Genomic DNA, 16,926 nt, shown 5'->3' on the forward strand with positions numbered 1-16,926 from the left:
ATGATTTCTTTGTACATAATTGTGCACCTTTTGTCCTGTTTTGGCCACTAGTTTAGTGAGAATATTTTCCATTTCAAAAGTCCAATTCCTAACATTGAAAGTATTGAAAATACTTTTGACAGACATTCATTTCTTGATCGGATTGAAAGACTTTGGTTGGTATTCAATATGATGTATGCTGATAGTAGCTGGACACCATGACAGTCAACTAGATCATATCACACTATAGCTTCTTAACATCATATACAAGTGAAAAGACGGTGGGTGTACAGCTACATAAAATGTTCAGTCATTTGTGTATGAAGACTGGCTATCCTGTAATGGATGTGTAGGATGAGTAGCCTAACTAATATTTATGATCTTGGGCCAGAAAGACATTTGCCACTTTGTTTATTTTCATACCGGAAATAATAAACGCAACATTTGAAACAAAGACCTTTTAAAATACAGAACACAACTTTTTGTAACTTACAATCATATAGTTTTCATCAAAGTGGTAAAAGCTGTCTTCATCAAGGATATCAGGAAATCTCAAACTAAGTTTCAAGGCTCAGCCCTCAGTCTTTTAAAACACTTCATAATTTATTTTTACAGGTTCTCTTCCCTGCCTGAAAGTTTTTTTCAGAAAACTTTTAAGACACTGAAGTAAACTTGACATTAGGAACATCAGTTTCCACCTGAACCTTTCCTGCAGTCACAAGCTTTTAATCCATGGCTGTAACGACCTTCCTCTTCCTCCCTCTCACCCCACGTTCACCTGCTGCCTTCGTCGTCTTGCCCCGCCTGCGGCTGGGTGCGGTGTGGCCGGGCTTGGCCGTGGTGAAGGTGATGCACTGGGAGTCCAGGTAGTCCAGCAGCTTGGCAGCGCCCAGGCGGATCCCGGCAGCCTTGAGTCTTTCCTGGAGCTGGGACAGGACCAGAGGCTGGTACTGCAGGATCTGGCTGTACAGCTCCGGGTCGGATAGGATGAAGGAGCGCACCGCCCGGAGCCGATCCTGGAGCCGGGAAGCCGACTGGGAGGCCGTCACCGCTCCGTCGCTGTCCGAGTCTGCGTCAGAGGATTGGCACAACTCTGGGTTGGACCTGCTGGGAGAGACGGAAGTGGTTGGATATGCAGAGTGGAAGGGGAAGATATTTTAAAGCTGCAGTCGGCAACATTTTATGTAAAAGGGTTAGGGTTACACCCGTCTCATCAGGCTAAATCACGAAGTGGGGCCGCAACAGAGAAGAGTGTCCCCTCCGCACTAATTAAGACCCCGTAAATTCTCCCTGTGTGCCCAAATGAAATTCTGGTGTCAGGTATGGTCAATTCTCCAACCACAGGAAGTGACAAATTGAAATCCAACCTGTACTAAACAGCAGTGAGCAGCGCTTCGCCTAGAGAAAGCTGGACTCACACATCTAACATTAGATCTTTTCCTCTCTCATGTCTTTGGTTTCCTTTGGTATAAAGCATCACAGATCGGACGGGTTGGTAAACATGAGTGTGCTGTGTGCAGTTTACTGATGTCACAGTACATGATTTCTGGGTATCGAAGTTCAAATTTTTCAGCTTCTCATTTTTTTGAGGAACAAAATAACAGCTTAGACCTCTGCAGAAATCGATGACCACAAAAAACGCACAACGATTTAGGCATAACTTCACATTTGAGGCAACACACACACACACACACACACACACACACACACCTTTCAGAGTCTTCGCTGGCGGCAGTTGAAGACGTATTGGAGCCCTGTGAGGCGGAGAGCGGCTCTGCGTCTTCCTCGGTGTGTTTCCCAGGGGAAACGGCAGCAGGAGCTCTGGGCTGTTTGAACTTCACTGTCCGGGCGCAGGAGGCCGGCCTGCTGCTGGGGGCCGCGGTGGAGGAGGTGGGCGGGGGCTTCGCCTGAGCGGTGCGACCCACAGAGGGAGCCTCATCCTCGGACTCGGAGCTGACCAGCTGGTGGGTGTACTGGTGGATCTCCTTCAACTTGAGGATCATCTGCCGCTTGGGCAAAGGCCGCACACCAAACCTGCACAGAGGAGAAAACAATTGGCATTAGCAACAGACAGACCAACCAACAGATGGACGGGGGGAAAACAGCCTAAGAGGGAGAGCGGAGACAGACAAGCAGACTAAGTTGTGGTAATAGGATATGCTCCGAAGTTAATAGCCTTGATTAGAAAAAACCCCTTGTGGCCCTTCGTTACCCTTCCTTTTCCGTGTGGGTGGGGATGAGAGCGAACCGACTGACCTGTTTAGTTTGCTCTTGAGGTCCGGCGTGTCCATGTCAGAGTAGCTGGGCATGGGAGTGATGGGAACCACGGCAACGCGCCTCTTACTGCGGGATGACACTAGAGGAGAGATGAACAGGAAGAAAGAAGAGTCTACGGTCAGTACTTTCTGCACCATAGTTTCTAAGTGCATGCTGTGAAATCAAATATTTTTTTATCTTTTTTAACAAACTCCATCAAACGGTACCTTACATTACTCCTTACATTAAAGGAACAATCCATCCTTTTACTACACTCTTACACTGTATGTCAACTGGACCAATTAACTGGAATGAACTGATTGATTCCAGTAGTTATTTTGTGATGAAATGTAAATTACTTTGGTTGGTTGGTGTACCGGCTTACCCTCAACCTGCCTCTTCTACTTCTACATCAGCCAGTGATTTTCTAAACTTGTAGTAGTAGTAGTAGTAGTAGTGGTAGTAGTAGCAGTAGTGGTGGTAGTAGTAACAGTAGTAGTAGTAGTAGTAGTACTAGTAGTAGTAGTAGTAGTAGTGATAGTAGTAGCAGTAGTGGTGGTAGTGGTAATAGTAGTAGTGGTAGTAATAGTAGTATCTGACATCAGTTGCCTATACCAGTAATATTTTTTAGGCTATAGACCTAAAAGGCAATTTTGAGCCCTTAAATTCTTCACAGAATAGCAATAAATTCTCTCACTTTTAGGCATACTGAACACTGTGGACCTGCCAAAAGAAATAATGGCCTGTCTCTAATAATAGTCTGTCTCTAATGGTCTCTAATTCTAATCTCTAATAGCCTGGAGCTCTCTTTTGCTGAGGTAAAGTAAAGGTAAGGTATCAGATCCTGTGCATTGGTAGATTACAGAAACACTACACCATCTTTCTACCAAATCACAAGTACTGCAGTGAAAGGAAGCCTGCTTACCTGGGGTTTTGAGTCGGGCCACAGGATTCACCCTATGAGAGAGAGGGAGGGCCTCCTCCTCCACCTCCTCCTCCTCCTCCCAGCTGTCCCATAACTTGGGGTCCAGGAGGCTGGTATTGACCTCTGGTGTGGTACGGGTGGTGGGGTCAGGCGGAGAGGGGGTGAAGGAAGGGCCTGTATGGGTGTGAGTTTTGGGTGCCGGAGAGAGAGAGATGGATGGTTGTGTGGTGTGGAGTTTGGGTGGAGGGGAGGTAGTATTTCGTCCATGGTTGTGAGACTGAAATGAAAAATCGGTGGCGTGACTAGAGGTTGGAGGTTGAGAGACGGTAGAAGAGGACGACCCGGCTGTCTTTCCCCGTCCCAGGCTAAGCTCGTGTGGGCCGGTTCCTCCGCTGTCCTCCAGCCTCAGACTGAAGCAGACACCCGGGTTTCCCTCTCCGTCTGCGGCGGCGTTGAAGCCCCACGAGTCGTTGAAAGCCATGGGAGGCTCGTCCATAGCCATGAAACTCTGCCGGAAACTGGATTCGGGAAAGTCTGCCTCTTCCATTTCTGCTGATGTTGCTTCATGTCGCTCTCCTTCAGCCCCTGTGCCCTTATCTTCCCCCTCTACTACTCCCTCTCCTTCCTCATTTCTCATCGTCCTCGCTTCATCTCCGACCCTCCTTGTCAGTTTAGTTCCTGTGTTGTTATGATAGTCAGAGTCAACACAACGTCCACTTTGACCGGACGAGGACCTGCTATCTTTTCGTGAACTTGGAAGACCTCTGTGAGAGGAAGAGGAGGGTGAGTCAGAGGGGTCAGACAGGGAAAGACGAAGGCTTCCTAACTCTCCCTCAGACAGCACCCGCCCTCGACCCGTCGACCCCTCCCTATCAGGGTCACTGTGGAGAGGGGAGGCGGAGAGAAGGACGGGGGGTTTGGGTAGATCTGTATGCAGGGGAGTGCTGCTGTAAGGATGGGAGTGGATGTGAAGAGGGGTAACCTGCATGGAGGCATCCTGGGGGTGGAGGGGATGGGAGTTGTTTAAGCTGGAGGGTCGCGAGCGCTTAGGTTGGGACGGAGGTACTGCAAAAACTGGGGAGGCATCACCTGAGTCCACCTCTCTGTCCTTACGCATACCACTACTACTGCTCGTTTTAGGAGGATGGTCGAGATCCAAGCTGGAGCTACTGGGGATGCTCCTGTCCAGTTTCATCCTGGAAACGCTGCCCTCTGTCTCACAGATGTGGGCAGAAACTCTGGGTGGATTGTTGGAGGTGTGAAGTCTGTCCTTTACTGGCAATGCGGGAGAAGAGAAATCAGAGGATGAAGAAGATAAAGTGCCGGATTTGGGGAAGAGCTGCGTCCTGCGCATGCTGCTGTGGGTCTGAGTGGAGCTGGTGCTTCTGCTGGGGTGGACTGGCGTGGCTGGGATGAGCCAGGAAACCTCTGGAGAACAGTCTACCGGACTCGGGTCGAGACCATCGCAACCGGAACCTGGTCGACCTGGAACTGGGGCTGCAGATGGAGCAGTGGGACTCAACTCTAAACTACTGGACTCTTTATTCTCCCCGGTGGGAGCAGTGGGTTCTGGGATTGGTTGAGGTTTGATTTGGGTGTAGCTCCGCAGGTTCTGGATGGAGTGGGGAGAACGCGGTGGGGGACTATCGAAGCCGACAGCGGCGAGATCTACTTCCATCTCCTCGCTCGAGTCAGACAGAACGATCAGCTCCGGTTCCTTGCTGCTCTGAGGTGCAGCGGGAGAAAGCGGGACACAAATACTACGAGGACCTTGGCTCTCTCGCTTTGGAGACGGGCTTTCCTCTCGAGGATGAGCGCATTCTTTGGAGAACTCCTTGGCCACGTCCAGTTCGAAAGCATCTGTTCCCTCGTCTCCACCGCCGCCTTGGTCGCTCATTTGACCAGGCGACCAACCTGGGAGAGGAAGGTTGGACGTAGTAGGAGGAGGGCTGATGGAAAGATCAATGACTACACTAGCTGAGGACTGAAGGCAAGATTTGTCTGTTCTAGATGAAGGTTTAAGAGGGGAGTGGTGTTGTTGGGATTGAGGGATTTGTGTTTTAAGGGGGCGGGTGGAGGTGGAGGGCGGGGAGGAAAGGTCTTCTTCCTCATAGACGCCCCAGGATTCTGAGAAGAGGCGGCTGTAGCTGCGATCCAGGCTGGGATCCGGCTCACAGTGAGAGACCAGTTGTTGTTTTTTTTCCATAGAGACTGTTGAGTTCATTGTAGGTTCTGTTAGGTTTGGTTTTGCGAACACTTGGTCCTCCTCCATCTCCAGGTCTCCTCCTTCTTTCTCATCGACCTTCTCCTCCTCTTCCTCTTCCGTGCTGTCTTTCTCCTCCCTCTTTCTCTGCGTGGCAGCGAACTCGTAGATCTCCTCCATCTCCTCCTCGTTCACTTGTTCTTCACGTATCTCGCCGTCCCCTGAGGCGAGGTCATCAGCTTGACTGTCTTTTTCCAACCGTACTTCTCCATCCCTTCCTCCATCTGTATCCGTCCCGTCGTCGTCTTCATCCTCTTCATTCCACATGGAGTGGAGGAGCTCCATGAAGGCCTGGTCCGTTTGGTGCTCAGACTGCTGCTCCTCGCCTGGTAAGTCTGCTCCTTCTCCCTGGGTCACTGCCTCTTCTTGGTGATGCTGGCAAAGCTGCCGAAGCTCCTCCAAGTCAAATCTTAACAGTAAAACACGGACAAAGAAAAGAGAGAACAGTAGTCAAAAAAACTCCATTCAATGTTTTCCTCTGGAGAACAATATCTGATTTTTCCACTGGATAAAAATATGATATGATTCATACATAATTTCTGAACTATAATTTAATATGCAGTAGAATATGAACCCTTCTGGAATCAACAAAGAACAAAACTCTTTTAACACTGAAATAAAATTTTACTTCTGCCCCCAATTCTATTCAAAATACAGGATGTGCCTGCACACACAGTCGGTAATGCCTGGTCCAATCTAAATTACAGTTAAAGAGCTGCATTTATCGACAAGGAAATCCCAACAATTCTGCCCTCTACTGTAAAATAATAATTTTGAAGAAGTCTACTACTATGGATATAACTTTAGAAGTCTTGGTTCAAATAAACATGGTTCCAATGTATGTGTTTTACTTTATTTTTAATACCTACTAGGTCTTTCTTTACTGTGATTATGGGTATGACAGTGAGGCAGCAAAGTACCCAGAATCCTAGTAAAAAAGTCTTTGGTTTTTTACAGTTACCAATGCATATGCACTGTCTGAAAAGTTATGTTCAATGTAGCATACACACAAGAATAAAAACATGAGAAAACAAGAAAGATCGCTAACCAGCTTACTAGTAACCACCAGAGTTAGAATAGCAACTCATGACTGTAAGGCACACTTGACTAATCAGACTGCTTGGTTGAAACCATCTGTGCACATAAACATCCGTGCCCCTTCCGCCTCATACTGACCTGGATGCCAGCTCCAGTACATGAGGCAGCAGGGAGGCTGAGATGGGACAGTGGGATGTGTAGAGGTACTGGAGCAGAGCGCACACCGCCTGTCCTGGAACCTCACCCATCAGCACCCTCTGGGCAGCAGGCATGCCTTCCTCCTGCACCCCAAAACCACTGTCATGCACCTGTGAGAGGAGGAGAGGGGGGAAGAGAGAGAGAGAGAGGGTAAGGGGATGAAAGGCAGAGAAAGAAAAAAGTAAGGATGGCAGTTTGAAATACATATTGGCACATTTTTTATACACACAGTTTTGAAATCAAGATAAAGTATTGCTATTAGGCTGTACAATTATGGTCAAAATGATTATCCTGATCATCATTGATCATCATGACTATTCCCAATCACTAGTCTTGGATGATTTCAGTAACTGCTGCACTTTTGGCACCTTATAGTAACATCTTGCCTATTTAAAAATTTGAATGTTGTCGTTGTTGTATGATTATTAATTGTGGAAACTAAAATCATGCTAAACAACTACACACAACCAATTGTGCAGCCCTAGTTCCTATACTAATAGACTGCACTTGGCATCACACACAGTGTTCAGTATAGTTAGTTACCATTTGTGCCAGCAGGGGGCAGCGGGCGTACAGCATGAACGAATGGGCAAAGTAGACTTCACCGCTGTCCACCTGGAGCTGCACATCACTGAGCTGAGGGTTGTTCACCATGCTGCTCAGGTCTGACGTTAGCCTGGACAGCGCCACCTATGGGGAACACAACAGCACAACACATTAGGGGTCAAAGCATTGAGGGAATAAAGACAGGATCGTGGTTGTGTCCCTATGGGTGACACGCAGTGTTTCCTGCAGGTTCTTGTGGTGTTGGCCATGTTGTCCTGCAGGCACACAGGACAAGACACATTGTTTATGTATCGTATCGGTTTGTTAAAACTCTTAGTAGTCGGATACCAAAAAATCAAGGTGTAAGAAAGCAGACATACATTGTGCATAATACGATACAGCCATATATTTGAGTGAAATATCAACTGTATCAAATTGAAATAGATCAAAAACATTACTATATTAACATATAACCCCAGCCATTTTCGACCTGCACCCTGTTTTCCCATCAATTTCCATCATACTGACCGATTCTGATGAAAATCTCAACAGTTGCTTCACTGTACAGCTACTTATGTCTTTCTTGCCTGGGTGTGCAGCTCTACAATACAGTCCTATAGAGCCAATGGACATTCCAAATATCAACAACTTGTGTATATATATTTAATTTTCAAGTTTAGCCATGACCTGACAACTTTCATTACTTACTTTGCACAACTATTTTGGCACATGTAGACAGAGTGAGCAATCAATATGTTGAGAAACTGTCCATTGGCCCTACAGGACTGGATTGGAGAGCCGCGCATCCAGGTAAGCATGATATAAGTAGTGAGGCAATTTACAAGATTTTGGTAAGAATCGAACAGTATGATGGAAATTGATGTGAAAATTTGATCCAGGTTGAAAGTGGTCGGAGTTATGATTTAATCTGAATATGTGTGGTCTTACTGATTTGTGGCTGCCTCGTTCTTCATCTGCTCCTGGACGACCGGTTGGCCTCCTCCTCCTCGCTTGGCGGTGGCTGCGCTCTGTGTGTGTGGGTGTTGTTTCTGGCAAGAAGCCACTCAGACAGAGGTCAGCCGGCTCCTCTGGCTCCTCCAGGACAAAACCACTGAGATGGAGGTCAGGGGTCAGACCGGCACTGCTCTGCTTGTCTGGGGGGAACAGAGACGAACAGGATCGGAATTATTGGACAAGTAATTTTGCACGTACAAGCAGTTCGACTTGATGGGTTGCACCCGTCAGATAACAAAAAAAATCATTAAAATGGCAGGTGAAACTAAGGCATAATTGTCAATCATCTGTGCCTGTGTGAGAGTGTATGAGCGCTGTGAGTTACATGCAAGGAGGGTGAACATGATGTCCAGGTCTGTCCAGCTAAGTATGTAATGTACGGTATTTCAGGGTGTGGGTATATCCCCTAGAGAGAGAGTGTGTGTGTGTGTGTGTTACCTTTCGCAGGGCGTGAGACAGTGTAACCCCACTGGGTGAGGGTCATGCCGTCTTCAGCCAGCTCCATCAGGTCTTTGAGGGCCTGGGTGCCCACTGGGACCTGTCCCGTCCCCGGTGTGGAGGGAGCTGGGGAGGGGGCACTCTGGGAGGAGGAGGGGAGGGTGGAGCTCCTGGTCACCGGGACAGGGGTTCCTTCTTCAACGGGTCGGACAGAAGATTCAGGCTTGTCCTTGGTGGTGGAGACTATGTCAGTCTAGAAGTGGAGGGGAATAGAGAGGATTGGGGTTTTTTCTAGTATCTCAGCAAGACACATTTGTTAATTAGTCAATGCATTTCAATCCAGGAATCAATTTTCTCATTTCAACAACATTAGTTAATACCTGTTGTGAATGTAAGGCAGGACATTTTTTTAATCCACTGGCAACAGTGGCAGTCACATTCACTATTGCAGCCACTTTCTATTTTACCAGCCAGATTTAATTTGTAGAATAAAAAATGAACCACCAGACAGCGGGTGGTTATCTATCTTGAGTGGCAAGTAAAGTAAAACAAGCACTGAGTACAGGCTGATGGTCGTGTTCAATTCAATTCAGTTAAATTCAATGCAGTGCACTGAAGCACTGCCACACGGTTTTCAGTTAAATTACCTAATTCCACTAACATTACTTAAATACCACAGGGTAATAACGTTACCTACCAATAAAGTTTGTATGGCAGCAGAATACAATACAAGTTATCAAGTTACTGTTGACAAATCCCGTTACCAACACAGGTGAGTTTGTGTTTGAGCAGATTGTGGAATGTTAAGTTTCACTTTTGTTTTCACACCGGGAGACTCTGTGGGTTGAGTTCAATGCTGCTGGTCTGCTGTCTGTACATCTCCACATGACAAACATGGCGTGATGTGACATCAGGCACAGAGATCATTTCGAGATCGCAGAGATCGATTTAGATCAATTTCTATACATTGACCAACTTTTTATTTTGTGGCAGTCTGCCAGTTCGGGAAAGACATTGCATGATCTCGCGGCCAAAGACGCCCTCTAGAGGCCATCTGACAAAGTGTTGATAACTGACTGCTTGACTGACTGCCTGGCTGACCTGAATATGCCTCTTGATGCCCTCACCTTGCCATAAACGTACCAGCCACAGCCAAAATGTACCAACATTTGGCTGGTCTGATGTGGTCTTATGTGAGAATGTGACAGATGCAATACAACAGAGTGTGTAAAACTCGTCTCTCTCACCATTACCTTTTCCCACGGCACTATGAACTCCCTGAGCTCCGGCGTGTAGAACTCAGACAGACAGGTGGGCCCTCCGTCCCGCAATGCACTCATCTCCCAGAGGGGGGCAGCACCGCTCCAGGCAGACAGGCTGCTGGGGCAGCGGGTGGGGGTGGGGGGCGAGGGGGCCCGGGTGCGCAGGAGCAGAGCAGAAACCCGTTCCTGCAGCCTCTGCAGGGCCGCCTCAGTGTCCTGGACGAGGAGGAGCGGAGGAGGCCGCGGGACGCCACCCTTTCTCCTCTTGCCACGCCCTTTACCTGCAGCAAGAGGTGGAGAGGAGAGGAGGGACTTCAGATGATGTCACATCTGCATGATCGGGAACCTGCAAATAGCTTGATTATGTATATGTATAATTTTACCTGAGAAATATCTACATGTTTAGGTACTACATAGAATAATATGTAGTGTCTATAATGTAAAAAATAATAATGTCATACAGCACAGGGTGAGTAGGATAGGGAATTGCTAAGATTTTATCAGTGTTGATTCCTTAAAGCTGCTTTCATATAGGATGATATAACTCCACCTCTGCGCTCTACAACACATTATTTCCCATGGTTTGTGCCATGCATGAACACATTTTTGCTGTGCCAAGTTTAAACTAGCAGGACCTTTGCATGTTGTGATGAAACAGTTGTGCGTCCAATAGGGACCAGTAGGGAAGTAGTGGTATTAGAGTTTCCCAAATTATACACAAAACACTGTTACAGTCTCAAAAGGCTTAAAAACGACCACATTATGAGAACAATAAATTAAAATGGAGAGGGTAGGGATTCAGCGTCTTGCTCAGGGACACTTCAGCAGGGCTCATGCTTGCTGACACAGAGGATCGAACCCAGGTTTACAAAATACACAGGATCTGATGTGATTATCCCTTGTGTTATTAAACTAGGCCTAGTAGAAAGCTGTAGAAACTAGACCTAAGTAGAAACCTGGCTTGAATGTTAAGGGATGGGTGTTGGAGAAAAGTGGGGCCGGTGCTACAATTCAGAAAATACATTTTTGTGTTGCCAACAGAGATAATACAGTGTTACTACTGTACCTGCATCCGGCCTCCACTTCAGCAGTGGAGTCATAGAGGTGTCAGAGGGAGCGGTCTCCCTCTGTATCACTCTCTCCACCTCCCTCTCTCTCTCCACCTCGTGGTCCAGCAGGGAGGAGGACAGGGCCAGGGCCACCATGGTGTCCTCGTCCAGCGGCTGGGTCTTCTTCCTGGGCTTCTTCCTCGGTCGGAGGAGCGGCTCGGACGGACCTTTCCTCTTGGCGCCTCCGGTCTGCGCACTGAATGAGGAATTTAAAAAAGTTAACATACCAGCGTTTAGTTTAGAGCTGCAATGATTAATCGATTAATCGATTAGTTGTCAACTATTAAATTAATCGCCAACTATTTTGATAATCGATTAATCGGTTTGAGTAATTTTTTAAGAAAAATAAGTCAAAATTCTCTGATTCCAGCTTCTTAAATGTGAATATTTTCTGGTTTCTTTACTCCTCTATGACAGTAAACTGAATATCTTTGGGTTGTGGACAAAACAAGACATTTGAGGACGTCATCTTGGGCTTTGGGAAACACTGATCCACATTTTTCACCATTTTCTGACATTTTCTAGACCAAACAACTAATCGATTAATCGAGAAAATAATCGACAGATTAATCGACAATGAAAATAATCGTTAATTGCAGCCCTAGTTTAGTTAGTGAGTTATTCAGTCAATGTAACCATAATGTTCCATAACACTGCAAGCATTCATGTACTGGTATGGTTTTGTAGGAATCAAATGACTGAACTTGAGGGCCATCAGTCTCCATGTATAATGACAATGTAAGTGTGATTCTGACTGTGATATTTGATTGTTTTACACCTGCATTCGCACTGCGAGCAACACAATTAACAAGTCAAGAAGTCCATTCATTTCCAACAGAGCTGAGCGACTATGGAAACTCGGCTGATGTGTGGATGCTCAACACGCTTGCTGGCTGAGAAATGTTGGCCACAGCTGAACTTTTTATGGTCAACGGTAACCTGACGCGCCAGATGATTTGTTACACAGAACCATCTGGGAAGTCGTCCTTGGTACTACAGTCAATCAGATTTCTGTGCTTCCTTTTTTCCCTACTGGAGTGATTCCTTTTAACGAACAGCTCTGCCTGGCAAGTGCAAAATGGATGTAAAGTTAATTACAGCCATTCAACGGTTCCCAGTTCTCTACAACTTTTATTTGAAAGACTACAGAAATAAACAAAAGCAATGCTTGGAGAACAGCTGCATCCATCGTTGGGGTTGATGGTAAAGGTTTTATTTGGTTTTATTTTTCATTAATTCTACCTAATTTTATTAATTCTACCTAATAGCTAGCTAGCACTTGCTAGCTAGAAATGTTAACTCATCAAAACAATGCAACATTATGAAAGGCAACATCAAACCAGTAAAAAATATATCATTTGTATAAAAGTATAGCTTATTTTTCTTGGTCAAAACTCCATGAAACCACTACAGAAATGCAATCAGAGCCTCTCACACCGCCCACAGTCAGTCAGAAGGACCTATTGACCAAGTTGCTCACAGTGTCAAGAAGTTGCTGAGTTTGACTCACGGTTGGTTAGCAGCGCTGTCAGTTTGTGCCTCGGCAGCCTGTCTCTGCAGAGCCTGCAGAAGGTCAGCCGGGGCCACGCCCATATCTGAGGAGCAACGCTTCAGGTGGGTGGAGCGACTCTTCTGGGCCTTGAACCTCTTGCCACAGATGGGACAATCGGGGACACCGGGGGGAGGGGGAGGAGGAGGAGGAGGAGGAGGAGGAGGGGCTGGAGCAGCGTTTTCATTCTCGTCCAAACACCTGCAAAAGAGATTTAAAGTTACAAATTTTCCATCCCAGAAGAGTGGAGATTTTAGGACTGTAGCTTATCGGCAGGCCAGGGAAGGATATAAGAAGGACAGCTTCACTCTTTTAGACATGTGATTATACTCTGTGTGCTGCTGATGCCTGCCTCTCTCTCTCTCTCAACACCTTGAGATCTTCTTCCTAATGAATTTCATAAAAAAACAGTCATTGTCCAACCTGCTCCTTGACCAAACTCCAAACCTGGGTTCCCGATCCCTAATAGTTATTCCAGCAACTCTCTATAGTATCATACTGGCAACAAACAGGTTTGGCCAACGGACTGCTGAGCCTAAACACACACACACACACACTGAGTCAGGAGCAATATATTATGAAAGTCTTTGAGTGCGTACACTAGTATATTCCCTGTTGATGGCTTTGACCCTTGAAATCCCTGCTATTTGTTACATGTAATGATTGCAATCTAGCAATTTAAGCTTGTTCTGCTGTTGCACTCACTTCAAGTAACTCTGGGTGAGAGCGTCAGTCAAGTGCCTAAAATGTAAATCTAACACCGTCGAACCTGTTGAGGTGCTGCGTGCGTCCCTCGGGGCTCATGTGGGACAGGTCTCTGTGGCAGAGCTGACAGAAGAAGAGGCCTCCGTCTTCCAGGTCCATGGTCCGGGCCTCCGCTGCCTCCCTGTCCAGCTCCTGCTGCAGCCTGAGGGCCAGCGCCTCGTCGCTGTCCTGTGGCTCCGGGTGGAGGCCAGAGGTGGAGGAGGTGGACGGCTCTGGACTGTCTGGATACAGGGGGGAGCAGGGAGGAGATACAGATACAAACAGAGGTGTGATGGTGTACCATGGAGGAAAAAAACAAAAACAAATGCTAATTACATCCCCACACATTTCTATTACCATGACAACTGCAATTACTGGCTTTTTCAGATGCTGGTCATGTTTCTGTTTCATGTCCTGCATGTAGGATCAGTGTGTATAAGGTCTGCAACTAATAATTATTTTCATTTTTCAAATAATTAATTAATCATTTACTCTATAACATGTCAAAAATAACGGCAAATGCCCATCACAAGTTACCAGAACCCAGTGTTGTCTTAAGATTGCTAGCCTGGCCAGCAGCCAACCCCCCTCCCCCCGCCCCATAAATATTCATTTTTAATTATATGAAACAGAGAAAAGCAGCAATGATAAATGACTATGATTAATCGATTATCAAAATTATAGTAGACTAATTTTCTGTCAAGCGACTAATCGTTTCAGCACTAGTGTGTATACAAGCCAGAGCTCAAACAAGAATATGTGCAACCCAAGGAGAGGCTTAAAGAGAGGAGAGTGTGTGTGTGTGTGTGTGTGTGTGTGTGTGTGTGTGATGCACAGTGGAAACCTGTGAGGAGCCGAGCCTCCTGTCATCTCACCTGGTCTTTGTGGCGGTGGTGGAGGAGGAGGAGGAGGAGGAATGCCGTCGCTCTCGCTCCCTGCTGGCCGGCTCTTCTCCTTGTGCACCATCCTCAGTGGACTGGCTCTCTTGAACTGTTGCATGCGGAGCAGCACTTTCTCTTTGGCCCTCAAACCTCTCAACCCAACCGTCTCCCCTGCTTCCACCGGGACACCAGAATCCACAGAAACCGACGACCCGGCGTCTCCCGAATCGTGCCCAAACCCTCCATTGACCACTGGTTGTTTTGACATAGTAGAGACAGTCTGGGTTGCGCTGACAGCTGTAGCACACCTGGACCCCGAGTCTCCATCTTTCTTATTCCTCCTCCTCTTGTCTCCAGCCTCTGCCTGAGAGTCGCCTGGTTTCCTGCGAACCCGTTTCAGCAGCTTTGAGCAGAGATCTACAAAGTCCTGGTCCGAGTCGTCCATGATGTTGTGTGCCTTTTCTCACATTAAAGCTCAGACAACATGTCACCGACTGTGGTGTTTAGCCTGCAGGAGGAGACTAGGTTATTCAATTCAATTCAATTCAATTCCATTGGGCCATTAGGGGTCCCCAGGGGCCCTCAGTAAAATGAGGAACAGGTTCATTTGACACTTTTTCCCGCTCTCTAGACATTAGCATGATGACAGACCATATAAGGACAGGTGTTTTGCCTAAAATCTCAACTGTGCTTACTGTTACAGCCCCAAATACACAAGAAAACATTTTATGCTATTCTTCTTCTTCTTCTTCAATTCTTCTTACACATATACAAAAATCTAGGGACAAAATCTTATCAGATGAGGGTCTAATGCGAGTCTTTTTTGGGGGTCTTTCAGGTAAAAAATAAATGGCTGGAACCCCCTGAATTAGACAACAAGCAGCTAGCTAGCTCATCATGCTAACACCAGGCTAACACTGTATGAACACTCAGGTTTCTCTTTGCTGAAGCATTCCGCCTCGCCGGTGAGATTAGCTTTCATCACATTGCATTTACTAATCTGTCGCAGTAGTGAAATATATAACCGCTACGTGTTAATTATGTGTACATACATAAAACGGGCCGAAAGCCGTGGGGTTTGTTTTTAAAGTACTCACATTCCACCGCTTCATTGTGTACTTCCGGTCACGTGACGGCGAGCGAACTCGCGGGTTCCAAGTCACGTGACGAGGGGGCGTTGAGTTATAAAACCCGATTTATTAAATTCCTTTTAATAATGTGGAGCAGTAAACTATGAGCTCCACTCCGGCATAGTCACTGCAAGTATCTACCAATATAAACAAAAAACATTTATATCCTTAGAAAAACAGTTATTTTCCCTTAAAACACACCATCCTTATATAACTTACATCAGTTTAACACTACTTTATGATATACACTATGAATTCATGTCATCAAAATTTGTCAGTTTACGTTAAAAAGGTGGACAAACTATTACACAAATACACAGGTAGGTTTACCTGGGTATGGACATCAAACACCATCAATGACATGTATAAATTCTTCCTAGTTCATCAGCAGTGGTGGAAGAAGTACTCTGATCCTTTACTTAAGTAAAAGTACCAATACAGCAATGTAAAAATACTCCATTACAAGTAGAAGTCCTGCATGAAAAATCCTACTTAAGTAAAAGTACATAAGTATTAGCAGCAAAATGTAGTTAAAGTATTAAAGTAAAAGTGGTGGTTTGGTCCCTCTGACTGATATTTTATTATATATGACATCATTAGATTATTAATACTGAAGCATCAGTGTGTAAGCAGCATGTTACTGTTGTAGCTGCTGGAGGTGGAGCTAGTTTGAACTACTTTATATACAGTTAGCTAGTTTAGGCCGGTGGTTCCCAACCTAGGGGTCGGGCCCCTCCAAAGGGTCACCAGATAAATCTGAGGGGTCGTGAGATGATTAATGAGAGAGGAAAGAAGAAAAAACAAAGTTCTGATACACAAATCTGTTTTCAGTTTTCTCTCTAATCTTTGATCTTTTGCTGAAATATTGGATCATTTGAACATTTATTGAAATGAAACCATGTGAGGTTTAGAGGGAAAAATCACTATTTGGTGGAGCTGTTAACAACTCATAGACATCTGAAATGTGACCCGACTACACACTGCTTTTTTTAAGACGTCAAAAGCCAAAAAGGTTGGAAACCACTGGTTTCATCTTTAACTATGTGTTGTATTTTAAAAGCTTGTTATATTATCCATTGTGTAAAATCTCCTTCTGAAAAGTAAAGCTGTCAAATAAATGTAGTGGAGTAGAAAGTACAATATTTCCCTCTGAAATGTAGTGGAGTGGAAGTATAAAGTAGCATCAAATGGAAATACTCAAGTAAAGTACAAGTATCTCAAAATTGTAAATAAAGTTACTTTCCACCACTGTTCATCAGCACAATTTTGTCTTCTTAATTATTGTGTCCTGATATGAAGTTACACTGCTTTGGTTTAGGGAAACTTCTCTGCAATAGAAAAAAAAACATAATCTCTCTAAAAATGGTTGGACTTGATTCAAAAGATTTGCTGTTCTCACACACACACACACACACACACACACACACACTTTGTCTGTAAATGTGTTCATGACCTTTGACCCCAGACAGGATGAAAGACTTAAGGCAAGCAACCAACATTATACAAAAATCAAGTACATTTTCAGAAAAGCATTTACTTGAGCTTTTCCCCATTAAAAGACTATATAGCTTACATTAGTTTGATACTACTTGCA

General features: G+C 45.7%; 1 protein-coding gene across 1 annotated transcript; it reads right to left on the minus strand.

Annotated features, from left to right (window-relative positions):
* Nucleotides 1–441: 441 nt before the first annotated feature.
* Nucleotides 442–14,647, minus strand: slx4 (SLX4 structure-specific endonuclease subunit homolog (S. cerevisiae)). Its single transcript, XM_071531192.1, has 14 exons — nt 14,197–14,647; nt 13,347–13,563; nt 12,539–12,778; nt 10,986–11,224; nt 9,911–10,200; nt 8,658–8,910; nt 8,154–8,359; nt 7,203–7,349; nt 6,600–6,769; nt 5,463–5,832; nt 3,161–5,330; nt 2,236–2,335; nt 1,690–2,013; nt 442–1,083 (listed from the first exon to the last, which is right to left on the minus strand). Exons 1-14 carry the CDS (start codon nt 14,645–14,647, stop codon nt 705–707), a joined length of 5,556 nt encoding a protein of 1,851 aa, XP_071387293.1. The 3' UTR covers nt 442–704.
* Nucleotides 14,648–16,926: the final 2,279 nt, after the last annotated feature.

Source organism: Centroberyx affinis, unplaced genomic scaffold (assembly GCF_046629955.1).
Source record: "Centroberyx affinis isolate AG114_WGS23_722 - 3 ecotype Tasmania unplaced genomic scaffold, CSIRO-AGI_Caff_v1 ptg002053l_1, whole genome shotgun sequence".
Lineage (NCBI taxonomy): Eukaryota > Metazoa > Chordata > Actinopteri > Beryciformes > Berycidae > Centroberyx > Centroberyx affinis.

Excerpts from the sequence above, each read along its gene's own strand:
- slx4 (XM_071531192.1), bottom strand. The coding sequence starts at position 14,647 with ATGGACGACTCGGACCAGGACTTTGTAGATCTCTGCTCAAAGCTGCTG. Across the intron at positions 13,564-14,196 it reads ACCACCGCCACAAAGACCAG|ACAGTCCAGAGCCGTCCACC; the intron begins GTGAGATGACAG and ends CCCTGTATCCAG. Across the intron at positions 6,770-7,202 it reads GCCCCCTGCTGGCACAAATG|GTGCATGACAGTGGTTTTGG; the intron begins GTAACTAACTAT and ends CTCCTCTCACAG.